Source organism: Crinia signifera, chromosome 3, assembly GCF_055691185.1.
Source record: "Crinia signifera chromosome 3, ASM5569118v1, whole genome shotgun sequence".
NCBI lineage: Eukaryota > Metazoa > Chordata > Amphibia > Anura > Myobatrachidae > Crinia > Crinia signifera.
In genome coordinates, this window is record NC_139219.1 from 163250224 (window position 1) to 163276540 (window position 26317).

At 42.7% G+C, this 26317-nt stretch overlaps 1 protein-coding gene across 1 annotated transcript in view; it reads left to right on the forward strand.

Moving 5' to 3' along the window:
- The window catches only part of FRK (fyn related Src family tyrosine kinase), a 99225-nt gene that overhangs the window by 36443 nt on the left and 36465 nt on the right, over window positions 1–26317 (forward strand). Inside the window, exons 2-3 of the mRNA XM_083174945.1 lie at window positions 19654–19775; window positions 23297–23460. Coding sequence (XP_083031071.1) covers window positions 19654–19775; window positions 23297–23460 — 286 coding nt within the window. The remainder of the gene's footprint in view (window positions 1–19653; window positions 19776–23296; window positions 23461–26317) is intronic.

Sequence of the window (26317 nt, forward strand, 5' to 3'; positions counted from 1 at the left end):
CGTTTTGTGATGTAGGTCATGCACCATTTTAGTTGCACTTCTTTGTACAGTATATCCTTCTGGAGATATGGCCTCAGAACTGAACACAGTATTCTAGATGAGGTGTACCATTGACCTATACAGTGGCATTATTACTTCTTTCTTTCTACTGCTGATACCTCTCCCTATGCAACCAAGCATCTGACTTGCATTTTCATTGCTAGGTTACATTGCCTACCTGCCTTTAAGTCCCCTGAAATATTGACACCTAGATCCCTCTCTTCCTCAGTAGTTTCCATTATAGTGCATTTTATACTATATTTAGTCTTTTGATTTTTGAGACCCAAGTGCATGATTTTGAATTTTTGGCATTAAACTGTAGCTGCCATGCTCTTGACCATTCCTCTAATCTACCCAGATCATCAATCATTTGTTTTACCCTTCCTGGTGTGTCTACCCTGTTGCGTACCTTTGTGTCATCTGCAAAAAGGCACATTTTACCCTCAATTCCATTTGCAATATCACCAATAAAGATATTAAAAAGCACTGGTCCAAGTATAGATCCCTGGGGTACCCCACTTGTAACCTTTCCCTCCTTTGACTGTACTCCATTTACTACAACTCTGTTTTCTGTCCTGCAACCACGCTCTTATCCATTCAACTATCTTAAAATTCAATCCCAAGCTTTCAAGTTTATTTAACAGTCTTCGATGTGGGACAGTGTCAAAAGCCTTACTAAAGTCTAGATAAGCTACATCTACAGCCCCACCTTGATCTATTACTTTAGTCACCCAGTCAAAAAAGTAAATAAGATTTGTTTGACATGATCTTTCCCCAGTAAACCCATGCGGTTTCAGATCCTGTCAATTTCTGGTTTTGAGATATTCTACAACTCTTTGTTTTAAGAGTGTTTCCATCAATGTTCCTACTACTGATGTAAGGATCACTGGTTGATAGTTGATTACCTCTTCCTTTCTTCCACTTTTGTGCAGTGGGACTACATTCACTTTTTTCAGTCCTCTGGGATTACTCCAGTAGCTAGTGACTGGTTGAATAATTCAGTTATTTGTTTTACCAGCTCCCCTTTGAACTCTTTTAGTATCCTTGGATGTATCCCATCTGGCCCCATTGATTTATCCACTTTCAGTATTGAGAGTTCTGTGAGGACTTTTTTCTCTGTAAATGTACTTGTTTCTCCCTCAGTTTTCTGACTATACTTTCAACTTAACTGTGGCCCCTCCCTCTCTCTTTCAGCAGTGAATAATGAGCAGAAATAATTATTAATTCTTTTAAATTGGCCTATAGGTACACTGTTAAACCAGTTCGGATGGTGGAAGCTTTATGATAGTATAAAGTTTTTGTGTTAATTATTGATTAATAAATTGCCTTTTGCATAAAATACTACATTTTGAGCACTCTCTCACTCCAAACACCCTATACGATACATACATCTGAACCACACAGTGTGAGGTATGTGACACGCACCTAATACTACAGGACGACCAAACCTTGCAAAAGTTAGCAGCACACCACCTACCCCTTTGAACGATCTTAGGGCCTGCTTCTGGTTCACTCGCAAAAGTAAATTCTCTCTCTAATGGATGAAACCATGGCCCTTATTCAGATCTGTTTGCAGTACAAATTTGTTCTCAAAATGGGCAAAACCATGTGCACTGCAGCTGGGGCAGATGTAACATGTATATAGAGAGTTAGATTTGTGTGAATTATTTTGTTTCTGTGCAGGGTAAATACTGTCTCTATTACTTTTACACTGCAATTTATATTTCAGTTTCAACACACCCCACCGAATTCTAACTCTCTCTGCACATTACATCTGCCCCACCTGCAGTGCACATGGTTTTGTCCATTTTAAGAACAAATTTGTACTGCGATCAGATCTGAATAAGGGCCCATGTGCAATGCAGAGAGAGTTAATTTTTTTTTTTTTTTTATTTGTGCATGGTAAATACTTACTTTATTTTTACACTGCAATATACAGTAGATATCAGTTTAAAGTACAAACCCCACCCAAATCCAACTCTCTGCACATGTTACATCAACCCCACCTGCAGTACACATTGTTTTATCCATTAAAGAGAGAATTTGCTTTTGCAAGTAAACCAGAATCAGGGCCTTAGTGTGCAGGTATATCCCATATTGTTCTAAACTGTATTATTTTCAAGGGATTTCTATAATGGACATGCAGTAGAGTATACAGTAAAGTATGGTTTATTATTAATATACAATTTTGTTATACCAAACTTCTATTTCTCATAGGGAAACAACTCAAAACATAAATAACTGTGGTCTTTTCATTCAACTGTGGCTGTCAAAGAAAAACATTAATTACTTTTGAATTTAGACCAACTTCTGAGAGCACTTTGTCCATAATCCATTATCAGTAATGGTCCTGATACCATTTCAATACAGCTAAATTGAAATGGCTAATATGTTATTTCCTAAACTTAATGCAAATATAAAGAGGTGCACAACAAACATGAAACCATTTACAGCCTACCTTACTACAAAAAAAAAAAAAAAAGAATCAAAAAGAAGAATCACCCAACATCAAATAAACAGTATTAAAATGAAAGGTATATAGAAATATATGGCACTTTATTACATTAATGTAACTTAAAGACTTACTTTTCAAGCTTCGTGTATCTGGCCCGATGTGGGTAATAAACTTTTTTGAGCAAGGGTTAAAGTACACACAATTTGTTTATAATCTGAATAATAAAATTAACTGCTGATAAAAATGATGTCACAATGTTACTATGTAATGATGGTTTGAGCTCTGACCCCTGAGAAAATCGGAAGATAGTAAAGATGATAAAAAGGACACAATGGAGGAGGTAGAAGGAGAGTTGGGGGGGGGGATAGAGAGTTTGTGTGAGAGAGAGAAAGAGATGTGTCTGTGGTGGCTCATTCCTATTGGCAGGAGGGGGGGCTGCTGCTGGCCGTGATGCAGGCACCCCCCCCCCCCGCCTATGCTGCTTTTCCCAGTCTCTGCCATAGGCGCAGCATTCCCGCCACCTGTACTATGATGACATGAAAGGCGCATGCGCAGAACAAACCTCTGTACTGCGCATGCAGTCAGCTTCTGTGGGATGCTTCGACAACAGTGCAGAGAAGGGGAATCACCGTCCCGGAGCCTCTATAATACAGATGACAGGCATCAGGACCAGCATGCATAATCCCAGGATTTTAGGGACTGACGCTTGGCAGCCCATTGAGAGGTGTCCTAGAGGGAGGAAATACCTCCTAATGGGACTGCCTTGGTGACTGGCAAGTCAGACTTTGAATAGGAAGTCACTGCCAGTCACAGTGAAGCCAGTGCAGTCTGACAGACTGCACTGGCTTTACTGCAGTGGCAGATTTTACCTGGGGAGGCTGAAGCCCTGCAGCCCATAGATAAATACCACCACTGGATATGTCTGTGTGTACTTGTGTGTGTCTGTGGGGTGAGATGGAGAGAAAGAAACCTGGAGAAAGAAAATAAAATAGGTAAATACTGTAAATAATAGCCAGGGAATACTGGGCATTACAACTAGTTAGTATTACTTTTTACTTTTTAGATTTTAAGAGCTAACTGTCAATAAAATCCTAATTACAGCTAAGTCAGATAAATAGTTATCTTGGGGGTTGTATAATAATTTGAAAGATTTTCAGTATGTTTGTAGACTAAGGTTTAAAGGAACCCATACACGTTCAGTTTTGCCGGTCCGTTTTGTACTTTTAAAGTACACATCGTATCGGATCGCATGCCTTGTGCATGCACTGCGATCCGATACGATGTGTATCTAGTACAAAAAGTATGTGCAGCACATACTTTTTGTACCGTACTATGTGATGGCCGGGAGCGCACATCGCATAATACAGAACGAAGCCGGTCCACAACGGACCGTGTATGGGCTCCTTTACACCAACCATAATAATGCGCCCATTAAAAGAAAATGTAAATCTACTGATGTTTTTATTTTCTTATTTGGAAACCAAAAGCTCAGGATCTTGTGGTCAGTACTGTCGCTGCATAATCCTTGCTTCTGGCTTGCAGGGTGCCTAGAATTGGTACCCTACAGCCAGTGTTGCTGCTACAATGCTACCCATAGAGTCATTTGGATGCTCCAGACCTGCGAGCTGCAGTCTGTACAGTTGCTCAGAGCTTCCGCCAAGACGCTCAGCACGTGCTGCACTTTCGCTGTTGGAAGCAAATGTACATTGACAGATTGCCTTAATGAATATTTCATTAATATATGCCCCTGCGATAACCTTAATAGGCAGATATATTGTATTTGTACACATATATTACAGAAATGCAGAAGACACTGCCTATCTTCATAGTACTGATAATTGATTTTATTATGCACATTTCATTCAAAACCGCCTTTTGGTAAAGGTAAGGGAAGATAAGTACTTTTCTAAAAGCGATACTCAGGAGTAAATTAACTAATGCTTTAGTAAATGTACCCCTCAGTAGCTATGACAAAAATAGTTAAATGATGATAAGAACAAAAAGCCTTGTAGAATAAGTAATATATTTTTTTTTGTTGGTAAATGACATATCCACCCTGGGGCAAATACTGCTGTTCAAATTATAGCTAAAATTCTGAATTTCTAGAAATTTCCACACTGATCTAACATTGTTACACAAGTTTTTCTAGATGCTTTTGTTTCTGTAATATACTGTATGAGGAAATACAGAAAGAAAAAAATAATAATGCACATTGAATAGTTGTTTGACGTAATTAACAGTTTTGCATAACCTAAGCCAGCGCATTCTAGGGGTCAAGTCTGCTGAGCAGAAACACAGTCATGGTCCCTCAGCAGGTGATATGAAACGAGGGCCACAGTATGGTGTGGTCAAGTGTGGGATCCACATCATACTAGTACCATGACTAATAGACAATTAACCCAGAGCCAGATTAAAGGTAAGGGAAATGGGGGCACAGGGGCCATGTCACCCTAGGCCCCCCGTCTATCACGGGCTCCCCAGCCATTTATTATTACAGCTGCAGTGCTCTGCAGAGCTTGACTGCAGTTGAAGATGGAAGGGGGAGGGGGGGGGGGGGGCTACACAGCACTGCATAGTCAGTGCAAGTAGCGTGGATGAAGAGGACCTGCTACAGACAGTGTGTAGCATCTAGTGTGAGAGAGGGAGGACTATATACTCACAATCGTAATGAGGCCACATGTGTGACAAGTTTGCAGGATGGATGACTGCAGACACATCTGTATGTGTGTATTAGTGTGCGTTTGTATAAGTGTGTCTGTCTGTATGTATATGTCTGTGTGTAACTATGTATGTGCTTATACATATGTCTGTCTGTTTATATGTGTTCACTCACCTGCTGTGCAAGACTGGGAATGCGATTTATACCCCACAAGTGTGATATGAAATGGGGACATAATATATGACTATGCCCCTTTTTCATGTGCTTACAGAAGGCTCCTCGCACGAGAAACAAATTCCCATTTTCAAAATGATGTTCTTTAGGTATCCCCAGTGTTTCAGTGTCCTGGACCCCCCAAAGCCTTAATGCTGCTCTGAATAGACTTTCTGGCAGTTCCTGGCATACAGTGCCTGGAAATGATTGGGCTTAAGGGGAAAATGTTTGTAATGTGCCCCTGCGACAGTGTTGGCATGCCTGCAATAATAGCCTTCAATATCCCTAAACTGCACAAATTCATTCCTAAAGTTTGCATTTTAGAGTGCTAGAACAGGGCTGGTTGTGCTCCTGGTGGGGCCCTATTATGAACACCTCACAATATTGTTTTTAGGCCAAAAGGTTGCACCAAGGTAGCTGGATGACTATGATAAGTGACACAAGGGCGGCACAAACACTGGACTGATATGGCACACTAAGCATCATCCCTGGACTAATACAGGCTGTATTAGTGCTGTATTATACAGCACACTTGGCAGCACCCCATGAATTATACGGCAGACATGGCTCACCCCAGGAATTATGCATCACACATGCGGGCACCCCTGACCTGATGCAGCACACATGGAATTATACGACACAGATGGCGGCACCCCTGAACTGATACAGCACACATGGCAGCAGACATGGAATTATACAGCAGACATGGCGACACTCCTGCAGTAAAAAAAAGATAAAAAAAAAAAATTATGTTGATTAAAATAAAAGAGCAGCACACCTGGAATTATACGGCAGACTTAGCAACACCCCGTGAAATATACAGCACACTTGGCTCACCCCTGGACTGATACAGCACACTTAACAGCCCTTGCAGTAAAAAACAAAACAGTAAAACACCTTTTTTTCTCTTGTCATTAAAAAAGGGCAGCTCACCCTGGTCTGATACGGGACACATGAGGGCACCCCTGGAATTATGCGGCACACATGCAGGCACCCCTGGATTTATACGGGATACATGGGGCCACCCATGGAATTATATGGCACACATATGGGCACCCCTGGAGGCACCCATGCAATTATACGGCACATATGCGCTGCACCTCTGGACTTATAAGGGACACATGGGGGCACCAATGGAATTATATGGCACACATGCGGGCACCCCTGGACTGATATGGGACAAATGCGGGCACCCCTGGACTGATATGGGACACATGTGGACACCCCTGGACTGACATGGGACACATGGGGCACCCATGGAATTATATGGCACACATATGGGCACCCCTGGACTGATATGGGACACATGCGGGCACCCCTGGACTGATACAGCACATTTCACAGCCCTTGCCATAAAATATAAAAAAATAAGAAAACACCTTTTTCTTTTAATACAAAAAAAGGGGGGGGGGGCAGCTCCCTTGGACTGATACGAGACACTGGGCAGCACAACTGGAGTGATATGGAACACTGGGCAGCACAGCTGGACTTAATAGCAGGCAGCCCTGCAGTAAAAATGTAAAATGTTTTTTTCTTCTTTCTTCCTTAGTTGTCCCCCACAGCAGTTCCATATAGCAGCCCCCCCTTAGTAGTACCCACATAATAGCACCCTTAGTAATGCCCCCTTAATAGTGGTACCTTCAGTAGTTCCCCCTTAGTATAGTTTCCATCACAGTAGTTCCCCCTTAGTAGATGTACCCTGGCCGCTCAGTAGTTCTTTTTTAGTGTACGTACCCTTTTGTTTTCTCATCCAGCAGCCCTTATTAAGTTATGCAGCCTGTTAGTTCCCCCTTGTTTGTCCCCCCCGTGTGGCCCCGTAGCTTTCCCCTCTGCTGTTTGTCCCCCCCCTGCAGCCCCCATAATGTTCCCCTCCTGCTGCATACAGCCGTTGTCCCCTCCCTGAAGCCCCCATAGTGTCCCCCTCCTGCTGCAGACAGCACGCTTTCCCCTCTGCCATTTCCCCCCCTTCAGTCCCCATAGTGTCCCCCTCCTGCTGCAGACAGCATGGACACATCCGTGCTGTCTGACTTTCACATGCAGACTGAAGATGGTGCCGGAAGCCGGGACTTATATAGCGATCTGGTTTTGCGAGAATCCGATGAGGGATTATGATTTTGGCCTCATTTTTGACCCGGATTATCAGCGGGATTCGGATCTCTAGGATGCGACCCTGCTCATATCTAGACACAATGCTCTGCTTCTGGACTTTCTCTTAATGTATGATTGCCATCACCTGTGGTAAAACACCTTTCTTATCAATTAACTAGCTCACCACAGGTGATGGCAATCATATATTAAGAGGAAAGTCCAGAAACAGAGCATTGTGTCCTTCCTGGAGAGGGTCATGTTAGGAGGTATGGTGCTGGTGTGCAATAATGAGCGACTTACAGTAGCCTAAGAATTTTTGTTAATAATCTTTCTTTAGTTAATCACAGAGTAATTGGTGTCCATGACGATTTGGCTAATGGCATAGAAAACAGTACCTCCAATAAATATGGGTAGTGCCTGGAAGATGCTGACAGACCAGTGTTTGCAATAAAATAACATTTAATACACTGAAAATAAACTTATATGCTTAGGGATAATATCAAAATGCAAACAGAATGTATTGCATTTATTTTATACTGAGTGAGAAGAAAATAAATATCACAGTGAATACATACAGTAGTAGCAATAAGACAGCAATGTATCAATACTTGCAAAATGTCACAAAATATATTGTTACTAATGTTATACAGAAATATCTCACAACCAGAAGCATTTAAGCATACCACCCATGTGTGGGGCTAGATTTGCAACATGCCCCCTCGATGTCACATCATACTGTGATCTCCCTGATTCTACTTTTCCAAAGTAGGCAAGTGTGCCCCTGATTATCACTGCAGTGGCTAGAGTTGAAGAGGAGATTATTTTGTTCCAAAAACAGAGCAATAGTTTTTGAATTTGACAGTCATGATGTTGACAAGGGGATACAAGTGTTTATATATAAAGAATAAAAATTTTAGTTGGCAAAAAAAATACATTACTTACATGAAACGTTAAGGGCGGGATGTATTAATATACATCGCCGCCCTTCGCCTGACAGCCGCCGCATATGTACTATCATATGCGGCTAGCATCGGGTTGCGGTGACGGAGACCCCCTGCGATACCTTTGATGTGGTCTGCGAATGTCTCCGTCACATCCCGGCGGCTGCCAGTGTCCCCCTGCGTCTCCTCCTCCCCCCTGCAGCCGGATGTCCTCCCAGCTGTGACACCTGCTGGGGGAGGAGGAGATCAGGAGGACGGGAGGGGGGGGGCGGCAGGCTGCGATAGAAGCCCATAGGCTTCTATAGGGTATCGCCACCCTCTGCCAGGCGAAAACGGGGTGGACGGGTAATGGTAAACAGGAAAATGCAGTAAAACCCTAGTTTTACCGCATTTTCCCTTTAGTAAATCCCGCCCTAAAAGAGTAACAATGGATTTAATAAAAAAATGAGATTAAATTATGAAAAGTCAATCTATAAATCATTTCACATCCATTTCAATAATAGAATAACATATATAATATGCACATATTACTGATTTATTTAAAGATGGCCATCAATCATCAGACTGAGAAAATGCTATCTGTAATACAACAGTGAGTACTGGAGGGGATGTATTATACTGGCAGGGTCATAACTCTTCCAGCTTTGCCTCTATATCGAGACGAATCAGTGACGAGATGTATGATCATTTTATTTGCCGGAGTGGGGGAGAGAAATCTTCCCCTTCTGGAGATATATAGTAGCAGGGTTGCCAGCAGGGGCGGGACTGCCAGGGCTCCAGCCCCAGACCTGGATGGAAAGGGGCCCCAGAACTAAAGTCTATCAAGTATAATTTGTCATGAACATTTCCCTTAAAGCAATGTAGGTACATTGGATTCCTCTTGTCTTAATTTATTAATGATACAATTTGCAAAACAGGCATAGGCTGAGTGTGGTACTTTTGTTAAGCCCCTACACAATAGACAACCCACGGGACCGCCGATATAGTTAATGATATCCTTAACAGTATTGTTTAGTGATGTCACAGGGACCCAGCTGAACATGCAGCTCATTGGCTACATAACCAGATTCTACTTCTTATTTATTTAGCACCTTCTAGAAGATAATAGATAGAATTTGATTAGTTGCTATGGGCAACATCTCACCGTCACTAGAACTTCCATCTTAGAAAATGTACCCCTTTGTATTTTTTTGAATCACTGTCACAAGTACTTTCCCTGCTTCTAAGTATAGAAAATTGGTGTATAAAGAATAAGAATATATGAAAGTAATAATTGTTCTAATGATGAAAGAGTTCAGCTGAGTAAATAGCATACAATTTAGGGTACAATGGCACACAAAGCTCTCCCTGTAATAAACAATCCAGGCATTGTGTTACTAAATAGATTAGTGCATGAATTATTGCATGAATGCTTCTGTAAAACCTGATTGTCTACTTCTGTACAGACTCATTTTGGAATGTAGTATACAAACTTACATATTTTCAGGTAACACACGCCACGCAGCTGAAACAATGCATCAACAATGAGCAGCGAGATTTACGGGCAGGACATTTACGCATTGGTGGTGCAGCTACTTCCTTATAAGCAAAAAGGTTGACCTTAATATATCCCATGGGCATTACTGAATTAAAGTATGAAAAATGTATGAACGGCTGTCTGTTATTTTTGTCAGTATAAAATATGGGACAAAGGGGATGTATGACGCTGCATTATGGAGGAGAAGGTGTATCAGCATACCTTATGTGCTCTGATAGAGTTTCTTACCCATGTATGAAGGGGCCAGGAAAAGGTAAATGACAGGGGTGCTATGTCCATATCAGCACTGATATCTTATAGATAGCAGGCCAATATGAAGTGCAAATGTATGAATGGTCAGCAGGTGACTGTTCTGCCCCCTGCTGCTATCGATTTCGACAGCTGCAGGGACAGTGCTGTCCCTGCTGTCGGCTCTGGGCTGTGCAGAAGATCTTGCGTGAGTACTGAAATCTCATACAGCTGGCCAGGGGACATCACTGGAGGGGAAGTTTGCGATCCCCCGCTTCAGCGGAAAAGATGTTAATACATCTTGTCGGTGTCTCTTCCTGCATTGTCTCTATAATGAATCAAAGGAAGAAGTGTTATAGCGGCATGACGAGCACCACTATAATACATCTGGCTCAATATATTTGATATGTTAAAAAGGTTTACTACATTTGGATTTTTGTACCCCTTTTAACTCTCCTACTTAAAAAAAAAAAAAATCCATGCGATACCTACAAAATTCTAAAAATTGTAAAAGCCCATTTACACTAATTAATCATATCTAAACACTTATCTCAGTTAAAAAGAAACCTACAGTATTCACAATATTTGGTACTTGTGTAGTTTCACGGTGCCAGCATGGTGCCGTGCGTCTGAGTCCCCTTGCAGGGTTTGTTTCGCTTGCCCATGCCAGGGGCTCGGTGGCTCGCTACGCTCGCCACACTATCTAAAATCAACTCCATGCCAACATGGATAGTGGGGGTATGAACTATCCACTTTGGCATGGAGTTAAGTTACTTTATTTTAGATAGTTTGCCGAGCATAGAACCCAGAAGTAGCACGGCACCATGCTGACGCAGTGAAACTACAAAAGTACCCAATATTTTAACCCCTAAATATAGTGTACACATATGTAAGTAAAAAAAATCCATTATGAATAATGTACCCTTATATAATGTATCCACATGTAAATTAAAAAAAAAACATTACCATGTCTTATTTTAAAAGTAAAGATAGACACATTTTTTAAAAGGTTTACTGAACAGAAAAGAATAAAGAAAAGTCAAAACATACAGAAATCTTAATGCAAATAAAAAAACTCAGTGGGGCAGATGTATTAAGCCTGGAGAAGAGATAAAGTGGAGATAAAGTGAAAGGAGATCAAGCACCAGCCAATCAACGGTACTTGTTTCCTAGCACGGCGCCCAGGGAAATCGCATCGCATCGCATGGGCCATTATAACGGCATGCAATGCGATTTAATGTAATTTTTTCTATGCTCATTGTACACCACTATATCACATTGCATTGCATGTCACGCAAAATCGCATGCGATTTTATAGGGTGTGCAATGCCATGACATTAGGTATACAATAATATGATTGTATGTCCCAAAAATAGGTTTAACGCACCCCACACTATCCACGCCAGCCAGAAGCATGGCGAGCGTGGCGGAACGCGTCCTCCGACCTTTTCATTCCCCCACTATCCACGTCGGCGTGGAGTTGATTTCATATAGTCTAGCGAGCGCAGCGAGCCACCGAGCCCGAAGCATGTGGAGCGTAGCGAGCCCCGCGAGGGGACGCGGATTACTTTACATGTATTCCGCTCGCCATGATTCGGGCTCGGTGGCTCGCTGTGCTTGCCACACTATGTGAAATCAACTCCATGCCGACGTTGGATAGTGGGGTAATGAAAAAGTCATAGGACGCGTTCTGCCTGTGCTCGTCACGCTTCAGGGTGGCGTGGATAGTAGGGGGGTGCGTTAAACCTATTTTGGGGACAAACAATCATATTATTGTATACCTAATGTCATGGCTTTGCACACCCTATAAAATGACATGCGATTTTGCAGCAAATGCGATGGCCCGGGGCAGAGAGAGCAGTGAATAAATGACATAGGAAAATCGAATCGCACATCGCATGGCCCTAAAATGGCCCATGGGATGCGATGATTTTCCTACGCAGAATAGCCCAATAAGCAAATTGCTTAGCGGGCGCCGTTCTAGGAAACAAGTACCCAATCAACTCCCAACTGTCATTATCAAACAATGTTCATTGGCTGGTGCTTTATCCCTTTCACTTTATCTACACTTTATCTCCTGTTTATCTCTTCTCCAGGCTTAATATATCTGCAACATTGTTAGAGCACAAACTCTCTCTGCCCCTATCTGCCCCTCACGACACACCTTCCCACATGTGTACACCGAACTTTATGTGAGTGACTGGTGGTGCAGTTTGGGGGGGATGTGGTCAGGGAGCTTACTGACTTCACAGAAAGAACATCACTATGGCCCTTTGGGCTACTAGCTCCCTTTGGAGGCTGATTAGGGCCTCTGCGTGGGCTCAGATGGCCTATTTAGTTTCTATCATGCTTAACCCTTTGAGTGCCATCATTACTGTGAGCAATGTGCAAAATATCCACTAAAAGGGCCGTAGTCAAGGAATATGAATTGGAATTGCCAGAAAATGATCTGAAGTCAATTGATTGAAGCTTAATGAAATATTGCGCCCCCCCCCACCCCAAAAAAAAAAAAAAAAACAGTTGCTGTGAGCGATGCTGGCATTTTTAGCAGATATTTTGCACATCTCTCACAGCAACATTGGCACTCAAAGGGTTAAGTTCATTTCACTGATGATCCGCATGCAGGTTTTCTGTTCTGGGCTACTGCAATCCTCCACACTTTCAGCAGCTTTTTTCATGGCCACAAATAGTGAGTCTTAGCATACAAAGCATGCGCAGATATAAGTTTACACATTTTTGCTTATCTTGGGCCCATTTTGAGATGGATCTTGGGGTGAGATTTATCAAAACTTGGAAAGAAGTAAAGTGGAGAGAGATATGGGTGGGATGTACTGCTGGTAAATTCCGGACTTCCTGGTCATGGCCCAGGACTCTTTGATAAACGAGTGAAATGTGAAAGGAAATGTTGCCTGGCTGCTCTGATGTGTAAATCAAAATAAGAGATGCGGCTGGGCGCTAATTTCTACCTTCCTCCCAAGAAGCTCGGGGGCATATGCCCCCCAGCCCGCACCTTTTCGATGTCCCCTGGAATCATATATTTGTATGTTATGATGACCTGCACCTACCTACAAATGCCAAAAATCCCCTTACATTTTTCTCTAAAAGATTAAAATTCAATTCCTCATCATAAAGTTCCAGATGATGACTAAAGTCTTGAGTATGCTATCAACTCATGATATACTTAGATTACGTACCAGGAAAGACTAAAATATCTTAAAATATATACTTTTGAGCAGAGAAGGTAAAGGTGGGACATGATAGAAACTTTCAAATATATCAAGGGCTTTAACAAGGTTCAGGTGGGAGACATTCTTCACAGGAAGAGGAGCAACAGAACACGAGGACATGCACTGAAACTAGAGGGAGGAAGATTCAGGGGAAATTCCCCGAAACTTCACAGAGTGTAGTAGATAAGTGGAATAGCCTCCCATCAGAGGTGGTAGAGGCAAATACAGTAGTACAATTTAAACATGCTTGGGATAGGCATATTGATATCCTTAAAAAAATAAGGATCAAATATGTTTAAAAAAGGGGCAGACTAGATGGGCCAAGTGGTTCTTATCTGCCGTCAAATTCTATGTTTCTATGGGCCTTATTCTAGTTCACTCTGACAAAATCCTTCTTAAGCCCTGTACACACGTTTAGATTTGCTTTAGATCCAATTTGAGATTTCCTTGGCTGCACAGTAGATTTTTCTATTAGATTTTGAGAAAACGGAAGCGCGCAACGAATCGAATTTAGATCGAAAGTGTCCTAAAAAGCATTCGATGTGGATTCGATTTTGCTTCTATAAGCAAAATCGAATCGAAAACAGGGAAAAATCGAAGCGTGTGTACAGGGCTTTAGATGACAAAACCATGTGCACTGCGGGGGGGGGGGGGGGGGGGGGTGGGGGGTGTGCAGATGTAACTTGTGCAGGTAGAATTAGATTTGGGTGGGGTTTTACTTCAAAGTGAGATCTATATTGCAGTGTAAAAATAAAGCAGCCAGTATTTACCCTGCACAGAAACAAGATAACTCACCCAAATCTAATTCTCTCTGCACATTTTCCATCTGCTGTGCACATGGTTTTGTCCATCTAAGAAGGATTTTGTCAGAAAGAGTGAACTAGAATAAGGACCTACAGTATGTTACTAATTTGTGGCTTAATGTTGAATTGCACATTTTCTAAGATGTGTGCTACTCAAAAGAATCATATTTTGTATGCAAATGTTCCAATTTAAATAAATCTCATGGCTGATAAATGATTCACAATGTTTTTCTGTCCATTACTGGCATAATATACCTATGACATCATGCCAATTAGGTAAAAGTAATTAGCATGCTACTCTCTATTTTTTACCATTTCTACAGCATCACAGCCATGTTCAGTTTGTGTTTTAGTTTGAACTTTGAAATTGTCAATGTATTCATGTTTTTTTATATAATGCCAACATAATACTCATCCGCTTAATCTAGATTGTGGCATGTACAATCTTTTGGTCAGAGTAACACCCATTGCCCCAATCCTGTGATAACGTATAGTAGGCAAGGGCATAACTACCATAGGTGCAGGGGGTGCAGCTGCTATGGGGCCTAGAGCTGAGTGGGGCCCACTTTGTTTGTCAAAATATCATATGCTGTATACATTTTTCAGCATTAGGTGATAAATAGGGGCCCCTACAAACTTTTGCTATGGGGCCCACATATCTAGTTTCGCCACTGATAGTAGGTATCTATAATGGAAGCAAGGTGTGTGTAACACACACCCTGCTTCCATTATAGATACCTACAGTGGCAAACGCAGGATTTTCAGAAGGGGGTTTCCAGAGGGGCGGAGCAAAGCACGGAGATGGACACTTAGGTGACCCAGTATATGCCGAGTCAGTTAAAGGAATATAGATAGACCAAATGTATATAAATAATAATAATAAAAAAAAAAAAAAAAATATATATATATATACATACAGAAGTGTCAACAGCAGTGTAGACCCTTGGGCATAGCAATGTATTGGGGAACCTACTGATTCTCCAGCGGTAGGGGAAGCTTTGATGTCCCCCGGGTGGTAGGGAGTATTATATCAACCGCTCAGGCATGTAGGGCCTGGATCAGTAATTTCCACTTATTACACATTTACTGCACAGATGGTGGGAGAATGGGGCATTGGGCTGAATGAAGGGGCCCTGATACATAACTTCCAGGGTGGTAGAGGATGTTTAATATGCAGAGGAGGGGTGTATAGTAGAGTGGGCTTATTATTCATAATTTTCTGGTGGGAGGACCACTTGCTTGACTGCAGATATCTCCAGTTCCCAGAAATAGATTTCTTAGATTTTAATGGAATTAAAAACTAGAGAATCCCACCTACCAAATGGTTTTGGGGACTAGGGGATTGGAGTGCAGGAGGCAGAGCAATCTACCAACGAGGATATAAAACTACATACCAGGTGTGTGGAGCTGGAGCAGTAACCAGCTGCTGGAAGGATGATATCTCTGGTTCTGGGAACAGTAGAGCCAAGCTGCTAGTGTCCCTCAAAGGGGGAGAATCCCAGCTTTTGGAATATGCCCTCAAAAAAACTCTACGTCAGACAGAACCTGAAATATCTGACTGGGAAGAGCAATTAACAGGCTTGGATGGGGACCACTGCTTTGAAGTCAGATATCTCTGGTTTCCAAGGGACGATTTTTAAAAATTTTTGTACCCATGGAAAGAGGGGACCCTCAGCTTTCAGCTTAGGGCCCTTAGACTCCTGGGGGGGTTTCTGGGTACTCAGAACCCCCCCCCCCTGCGTGCGCTACTGACCTACTATACGGGAATATGGGAATCTGGGTCCAGGGAAACCTGCACTGCACAACCTGCATGCATACATTATAACAACAGCACTCCATAAGACTCTTGAAAAATGGCGAAGGTCTGCTTAAGAGTTCTCAGAGACCTACATGTGTGCAGTAGATACTGGTTCAATGCCAGAGTTTGCTAGGGCAACTGCAAGAGAGGGTAGGGTAGCACAGGGCCAATAGAGACTGCACAATTGCCCCTTCCTCTCTGGCTGTGATTCAGCAATGTTTGTCATTGTAAATGTTAATATATATATTATATATATATATATATATATATATATATATATATAGCGTGTAGTGGACCGGCACTCTCACAATCAGTTCAGCGGTGCTGCGTGCCTTTGCCAGAATAAGATACAAAGCAGGGATCCCCACGAGGATCAAGTACGTCACTGCAGCAATTTCTTATGAAGAAAAGATGTTTATTGAGCCTCAATAAACATCTTTTCTTCATAAGAGATTGCTGCAGTGACGTGCTTGATCCTCGTGGGGATCCCTGCTTTGTATATATATATATATATATATATATATATATATATATATATATATATATATATATATATATATATATATATATATAAACCAGTCCACAAGCTCCGGCACTCCCTGATAAATGCAGCAATTGTCCCGGTGCCCAGCCAAATGAAAGATGTAGGTAGCCAAGGTGCGGGTGGCACTCGGGTGAATAATCACAATAGCCTGTACTTAGTTGTCAACGTTTCAGGGTTGCCCCTTTTATCAAGACATGTCATGTCTTGATAAAAGGGGCAACCCTGAAACGTTGACAACTAAGTACAGGCTATTGTGATTATTCACCCGAGTGCCACCCGCACCTTGGCTATATATATATATATATATATATATATATATATATATATATATATATATATATATATATATATATATATATATATATATATATATATATAATACATGCTTGTGTTGTTTGATTTTCTTCCAAATGAAGTTTCCTTAAAAATGAATGACATTTAACATATACAAGCCTCTGAATTGTTATTCTCCCAGCTTCACTTGAATCCACCCTTTTCTAATATTGCTTTAATAATAGCATTTTTATTTGCTCATGCCCTGCCCTAACAGTTACAAAATGCTAACAATTAATATTAACAGACAAGTCAGAAAAGCTATATGTCATACCATTACTGAGTACATATAGCACAAATCAGGCTTGGAAACAAGAGGCTTTGCACAGCACACTCCCCTTGCACAGCTAATGCTTCTTTCACATACCAAAAGGAAGGTTCGAACCGGGACATTAAAATGGGTCAGTACCGGCGCGAACCTTCATTTTGGGATGTTCACACATCCCCACAGTGAACCGGCAATAATGCCGGTTCGCTGACATCATTGGGGGCGCGGCAGGGAGGAGGCAGCCCTTAGAGCTGGCGCTGCTCCAAGCGCTGCCTCCTCCATAGAGTGAACAGGAAACCGGTGCTTGACCCGTTTAACCCGTTCACACTGCCAAGCAACACGGCAACAAAATAGTAAGAACTGTGCTTTCTTACTGGTTCGTATTGCCGGGACACGGTAACCCCTTTCACATCACACTAATTACCTGGTCAAAACAGCTTGTACCCGGTAATTAGTTGAAATGTGAAAGGGGTATTAGTGGTGTCATCTATTTTAATATAATTTAACCTATGACAAACATCATTGTTATAATATGTTTAGGACATCTCAGAGGCATCTTCCCTTCCACTTGCTATTCCCAGCTCACATGGAATACGCAAATAAGTATAATTCCAGGGAAACCATTCTATCATAGTGACCCGGATAGTATACATTGTGCCACAAGTCTAACTAACCAACAGTAGTACTGTACACACTAACTGACTGCAGTGTACAACAATAACCCTAGGGGGTGATTCACGTTGGCTCTGTAAGCAGTGTAAATTCGCTGCTTACCGAGTGGTTAGACACCTCCCACTCGGCAAGTGAAGTGATGCCCCACTTCCTTGAGCGAATGAGGTATACGCTCACACTTACATTCACCTGTGAGTGTATGGGGGGGCTGACTTATTTACGAGTGTCTGAACGAAGACGAGGGGCATGCAGCTGACATCCTGGGACATCAGCCGTCTGCTCTAAGCGACCTCAGGGGAACACCAAGTTTACATGGGGACACCCATAAATCGTTGGTCGTTCCCCTGCTCCGGGCCGATGTCTGTATCATCATCTCCACCCCTGGATGTTCAGTTCTATACTCTAGTGACTGTACTGTATTTACTGCCTGTGTGGAAATACTTACCACTGCAAAACCATTATCATCTGTACGTGCCTTAATAAAAGTTTTTATTGTACTTGGTTGTCCTGGTTACGTGTTTGCGCCTCTCTTTAATCAGCTGTGCATGTCTAAGAACCCTCTGAGGGCTCCTCGGTTTGTGTATTCATCTACCCCTACGCCTGAGTCTTCCCAGGGTCAGCCCTAATCCTATTGAGTGACACAATTTATGTGACTCTGTATAAGTGCAGATCATAGGATAGACAAGCATTGGTTTGACATGACTGAAGGTTGACATGCATGAAGGTCAACATGACTGAAGGTCGACATCGTTTAGGTCAACAGGGTCATTAGGTTGACACAATCATTAGGTCGACTTGGGGAAGGTCGACAGTCAATAGGTCGACATGGGTTTTTTAAATTTTTACCCAAATGTCGACACAGTTGCTGCGCTCACCATGCTTCAGGCATGGTACCTTGCTCAGCACACTATTTTATTCTCCCACCACACCCCAGTGGTTGGTGTTGGCACATGGCTAAAAAAAAAAGTTAAAAACCCCATGTCGACCTTTAGACTGTTGCCTTTCCCCATGTCGACCTAATGCTTGTGTCGATCTAATTCCCCTGTCAGCCTAAATCATGTCGACCTGCATGCATGTCGACCTTCAGTTTTCGAACTAATGCTTGTCATCCTTCCCCTTATGGACTTAGTGACTGTATCCGGGAAGCGGTCATCTATTAGAATGAACTTAGGTCTACAGTCATTAGGTCGACCCCACTAGGTCGACTGGCAGGAAGGTCGACCTGACTTAAGGTCGACATGGGCCAAGGTCGACATGACTTAAGGTCGAGTTTGCATAAAGGTCGACATGAGGAAGGTCGACTGGTCATAAGGTCGACATGGGGTTTTTCACTGTTTTTTGAGCCGACATGTGCTGACAGGCGGTATTTCATGCCCTACCATCCACTAGGGCGTGGAGGAGGTTATTAAAGCTGTGGCGAGCGAAGCATTGCGAGCGAAGCGAGCGATGCGAGGGTCCGATTCTCATTGCCAACTGTGTCCATGTCGACTTTGTCGACATTCGGATCAAAAAAACAGTGAAAAACCCATGTCGACCTTATGACCAGTCGACCTTCCTCATGTCGACATTTATGCAAATTCAACCTTAAGTCATGTCGACCTTGGCCCATGTCGACCTTAAATCAGGTCGACCTTCCTGCCAGTCGACCTAGTGGGGTCGACCTAGTGACTGTAGACCTAAGTTCATTCTGATAGATGTCCCGATTCCCTGTATCCCCTCTGTATTGCTCTTTGATTGATGTGTTATCGGAGTAAATATTAGTGTGCATTTAGAATAGGTTTAAGGATATTACTTATTGAGATTTGATTTTTTTTTATACTCAGTATTGGTGTTTTTTTCTTATTGCAGGTGGTTCTTTAGTGACATGAAACGATTAGAAGCTGAGAAGCAGTTGACTCTACCAGGCAACCAACCCGGGTCTTTTCTCATCCGTGAAAGTGAGAGTAAAACAGGGGACTATTCTCTATCCGGTATGTACATTACACTAATATATTTGAGTTTATGAACAAATAAAACTTACGGTAACCTAAATCTCTTTATTTCACACATGTAATTGTATTGCTGTTTTTTGCTTGAGAAAGGGGTGAAGCCCCGAAACATTGCCTACATGCACCAGAGCCAGATTAAGGTCTAAATGGGCCTGGAGCTGAAAATGATCAAGGGCCTATTATGCGCAATAATAGGGGTTGTGGCCAGCACCTAATAATGTGGGTGGCGTGACCAGTGTTCTGTTTGGGTGGTCTGCTCATGGGTGTGTCTGTATTTGTGTAAATACTTTCAACTAATTATATATGCCTGGAAAAGACAGGGTGCTGGCATAAGAAAAATGCATGGAGATATATTGGTGGGTGCACTCCAAAGGTGCACCCGCAGGATGCCGATGTCCTAAGATACCGCATATACTCGAGTATAAGTCGACCCGAATATAAGCGGAGGTACCTAATTTTAACAACAAAAAACTGGGAAAACGTATTGACTCAAGTTGGACCCTCACTTGAGTATAAGCCGAGGGGGGCTTTTTCAGCATAAAAAATGTTCTGAAAAAGTAGGCTTATACTTGAGTATATATGGTACTTGCGGCACTCCAGTCATAAAAAATATAATGAAAGCCAAAACTTGGTAGACAACATTTCAGCATCTTTTATGTGGTCACCTAAGTTTACCACACCATATACCCCTTATACAAATCATGCAACACAATAGCAACCCCCTTATACTGTACTTGCCTCTTACACATTATGCCACATGGAATGAGCCAAAATTCACACTATGGCACATGGATTGAACCAAAATACACACTATACCAGGCATATCCAAACAGTGGCCCTCCAGCTGTTGTGAAACTACACGTCCCAGCATGCCTTGACATAGTTTTAGCATTCCCTAATAGCAAAACTGTGGCAATGCATTATGGGACTTGTAGTTTCACAACAGCTGGAGGGACATAGTTTGGACATGCCTGCACTATACCAAACAGATTGAGCAATAATGCACAATATGCATCATAAACAGGGGCGGTACTTATGTATTATCTGGACTCCCATGTTAAATGCACCCCATTTTTTCATACCCCTACTATCCAACTACGCATGGAGTTGATTTTATATAGTGTGGCGAGCGCAGCGAGCCACCGTGCCCGAAGCGTGGTGAGCGCAGCGAGTCCCGCGAGGGGACGCGGTCTCATAAGAAAAACGGGAGTCCAGATATTACATAAGTATCACAGGGGCATTGTGCGCCGAAGGCGCGCATTAAAAATTTACACCATAATGCCCATTACATGTTAAGCCACACACCATAATGTCCATTACGTATTATGCCAAACACCATAATGCCTATTACAAATTATGCTACATAAGTGTTGCTTACCTACATGTTCATTGCCAGGGGTTCCATGTTCATTGCCAGGGGTTGGATGCTCATTGCCAGGGGTTCCATGCTCGTTGCCATGTGGGATTACATGCTCATTGTCAAGGGGGAATACATGCTTGTGGTAACTGGGGTACAGCCACCGCCTGGCAGAAATGACAGCCATTGACAGCCGGGCAGAGAGCAGGGGGCTGCCTGGCTGTATTCGGAGCACTCCATGTCCCGGCTATTTGAAATAATACCCCATTCACACCAGAAAATGCAGGGATTTACCCGGGAATATGGTCCCAGGATCATGCAGGGACATTCCCGGACTGGCCCCTTTTACACCAGCCTAGTCCCTGCATTTTCTGGTGTGAGGGGGAGAGAAAACCACCGCCGCCCCCCTTTAAACAAACAGCTATATCTTCGGAACCAACTGACCCATTTACATGTAGGCTTCAAATGGTTTTGGTCCCGTGAACCTGGGCCGTTTGGTTCCAGAGAAATTTGTCCTCAAACAACATGAACAGCCATGAAATTACATTTTAGAAATGAAAAAAAAAAAATGGTTTACCTGCAATATCTCTAGAACCAATGAACCCATATGGGCCAGGTATTACATTTTAGAAATGAAAAAAAAAAAATGGTTTACCCGCAATATCTCTAGAACCAATGAACCCATATGGGCCAGGTATCAGATTGAAGGTTCGACTGAGATCAACCTCGAGCTTCTGTGATGCCGGAGGGGGAACTGGCAGCCGTTGGAACCGGGTGGAGGTCGGAATTAGCGGGTCCCATGTTATTCTATGGGGACAACATTCCAGGTTTGCCTGCCAGTATCTCCGGTTCCTGGGGGGCTAGCAACGCGGGACTGGGCTCGTTGGAAAGCCCTGGTCCTCAGCTAAAAAATGTAGCTCCAGCAGGCCCATTGTTAATCCGGCCCTGACATGCACCTATAAACCCAGTTTGGCTTTTTCACATTCTCCTGAGTGCCGCCCGTCTCTGCTTGTATACATTGGTGCAGGAGAAATCCTGCTCCCAGGATGGCACCAGGGCAGTAATTATTTGCAACAACAGTGAGTGCCGGATACCAAGGATCTCTCTCTCGCTCTCTCTCTATATATAAACTAGCCCAAATACAGCAAACAAAAGGGTGGCACTCATGAGGCAGTTTCAGCTGTGAAAAAAATGATTTGCATTATTCACATGTTTCTGGCTGAATAGCCCATCATCTGGTCATTGTGAGTGCTGTCCTTTTACTGCTACGGCTGGTTGTTCACTTTTGGAGCGCACTGGAGCAGGAAAGTGCCAGGAGTTTGGCTGCATACATAGAATGCTGAGAAGTGAGATTTAAACATGGATGCAGGGTGAGCAGTGTGGTCCCTCTGAGTCCTGCACAGGGGCCCATGTGCACTTTGGAGTTTGTTGAGGTGAGGACATAAGTTTGATCAGAAATTAGCAGAGATGAAAAGATTAACAAAATAATCTGACCAAACTTTATCATTTGACATATCGATTGCAGTCTGCATAATAAAGACACAAGAGCCATCTTGTGGACAGATAGAGTAAGTTATTTTTTCTGAAGATTTTCTTAGCACACTTATTACAGCAGGTACAGTATATTCATGATGATGATGATGATTTGCACATTGGTAGTATTTGAATGTATAGTAAGCTTCAATGATAGTCCACAAGATGTAAGGTAAACATTATTATTGCTTCAGAATTAGAACATTCTTGGATTCCTGGTATGTTATTGTGTGCTGATTACCGTACTATTGTTCTGTATAACCTATAATGTTGCATCAGTATTGCTCTCATTGGGGTTTATTCTAGTTCATTCTTTCTGACAAAATCCTTCTTAGATGGACAAAACCATGTGCACTGCAGGGGGGCAGATGTAACATGTGCAGAGAGAATTAGATTTGGGTGAGTTATTTTGTTTCTGTGCAGGGAAAATACTGACTGCATGATTTTACACTTCAATATAGATCTCACTTTGAAGAAAAACCCCACCCAAATCTAATTCTCTCTGCACAAGTTACATCTGCCCCACCTGCAGTGCACATGGTTTTGTCCATCTAAGAAGGATTTTGTCAGAAAGAATGGACTAGAATAACCCCCATTGTTTCTTCTGTTTTAGTCTATGATGGCATCCTTGTGAAGCACTACAGAATCAGAAAACTTGATAATGGAGGATTTTATATATCAGCAAGCAACAAAGTAAAGAATTTAGAACAACTAGTGGAAACGTATAAGAAAACAAATAATGGTCTTTGCTGCAAGCTTGGAGAACCATGCATAAAGGTATGTATATTGGTGTTCTTTTGGATGGTAGATCATCATTTTGTTAATGGTTTAGTAATAGGCAATCGCCATTGGTACTTGTTTAGTTTCACGGCGCCAGAGTCGGAGTCCCCTTGCGGGGCTTGCTTCGCTCGCCCACGCTGCGGGCTCGGTGGCTCGCTACGCTCGCCACGCTATCTAAAATCAACTCTATGCCAACATGGATAGTGGAGGTATGAACTATCCATGTTGGCATGGAGTTCGGTTAGTTTATTTTAGATAGTTTGCAGAGCGTACAAACCAGAAGTAGCACGGCGCCATGCTGGCGCCGTGAAACTACAGAAGAACCTCGCCATTTTATAATGATTTTTTTTTAATATTGGAAATGTGTGTATGACCTTGAAATTATAGACATTAGAAACCATCCTTTTCTGGCTTTAGACTTGGGGCAGTATACAATGACACTGATTCGCCGCTTTTCGCGGTGAATGACTCCTATTTTCAAGCTCCCTGGCGAATTTTTTGACTGGAAAAGTAATTCACCCAATTCAACACTCAAATTTCGCTGACGGCGAACAGTGAATGACGGGCAATTCGCCGCCTGTTAGTCGTCGCAATTCGCTGCTGTTTTCCAATGGGTTTTTCACTGTGATTTGCCGTGGGTGCATTCAATGTTAGGATGGCGAATTGCTTTCAGCGTGATCTTTGCTGTGCTTCCGCGTGAGCAATCGCCATCTTTTTAAGGTGAACTGGAAGGTTATCTTTTAAGGTATAAGTTTTTTTTTTTTTAAATTTGTGCAAAATCAATAATTTTTTTTCGGTGAATGGGCATGCTATTTTTATTCATGTGTGTGCTGCACATGAATATAATATATATATATATATATATATATATATATATATATATATATACACACATACATACACCATATTTTCCTGATCATATGCCCTACCCCGAAATTAAGCCCTACCCTTTATTTTGGACACTGGTCCAAAATAAGCCTTACCCCGAAAATAAGCCCTATCAAAATTTCCATAGTGCAGTCACTAAATTCTACGATACCCCATCTCCACCCCCGCTAACCCCCTCTCACCTCTGCGTTGCTTGTAAGGTGCCGCTCTGGCTTCTGTTGCCAGGCAGCTCCCGGTCCCAGGGATGCACTGCGAGCAGCGCAGGGGCGGATTTAGGGGTGAGGGCGCCCATAGGCACAACAATAATGGCCGCCCCCCCCTACCCCTAGTGTTATTATATTATTTTTATTGATAAGTTATAAGCTCTCAATTGATAACAGCCAATTTCATAGAATAATTAAATATCCACTAACTGTCACCTTTTCTATCATGTATACATATTTACTAAGTAGGACAGTTTACAGAGGCAGTATCTGCATGTCTTATCCATATACACTCTATTCAAGATGGAAAATGATACAGTACAGTGGAAGTATTTTGCAGTTAATGGTACATTTCATGCTGACAGTACTATCACAAGCATACAAGTGCCGCCCCCTAAACATGTGCCGCCCCTAGGCCTCATGTGCATAATGGGAAATTCGGCACTGGGGCAGCACGTGACGTCACTGCGCACATCATGCGGCTGCAGCAGGCTGGGGGCATGTAATGAAAGGAGGAATGGGGGCTGTTTAAAAAGGACTGGGGGCATGTAATTAAAATAAGCCCTATGGTGTTTTTTGTTGAAAAAAAAAATACAGTGTCTTATTAATCGGGAGACAAGGTGTGTATATATATAGTTCCATATAGAGAGGCACTCAAACGTAAATGCACATCAGCCCAGGTGCGCAGCACAATCTGGGTATGCTCCCAGGGAGATATATTGGCAGAGTATTTGTATGATCGTGCTGTGTGGTTGTTAGACGACACACTTAGAAGATATAACCAGCTTTAGATTTATTCAAGTGATAAGCTTGCAGTGTACAATGGTACTTCAGTGGTTAACTTCACATGCAATATAACTGATGCAGAAATCACAGTCACAGGTGTTACTTATCTGATCCGTTCAGCTTGTGCAGGGTTAATGGCAATGACCGGTTTACGCTGGCGGTATCTCTCCCAGTAACGCTGCTGCTACACAGGATTGATCTCCCTGTGCAAGTGACGCGCTGGTAACGGGGAATACAGCGGGGCTTGCTATTACACGATCCGGTGCACGTGGAGCTGTAAACCGGCATGGAGGACAGGACACACACGCTATAGCACACTTACTACCACTTCCTGACCAAGAGAGGAAACGCGGCCAGCAAGGTCAGGGGACTGTGCCCTGCTATTCGCTACGCAAGCTGTCACTCAGGGTGACACTCTAACTACAGTGGCTGCAGAGGGACAAGGCAGTCTGTAGGCTGCTCACTAACCAGGGATATGGGGACAGACGCGGAGCGCTGCTTTCTAACAAGATATAGTACTGAATATCGGAGGCACTCACAGGACTTGTATCAGTAAAGAAAAATGACACGGAGGTCAGCAATCACTTAGCAACATTTCAAGCACTTTATTGCTTGTCCTCAGGCTCAAACACCATAGACAAACAACTTACCTAAATCACCTCCCTCCACCGTGCCACCGTCCCCGCGTCTGGACCAGCTGACGTCACACCTCTTGCAATGCGCGCCCTCCGGCGCACCCGATGACGTCACCACTGTTGCGACGCGCGTCCTCCGGCGCTCACAGACTGTGGGGCGGTTGCCAGACAACCCCTGAAACAACAAACAGTGCAAATATAAAATACAAGTCACACAGTGATTGCATGAATGCAATATCTAAATACAAATGTAGAGCACACAATTACAATAAGGCGATGTTAAGGCTAAAATAATGTGATTACCAACTGTACAGATTGAACTAAAAAAAGGTGTCAATATCA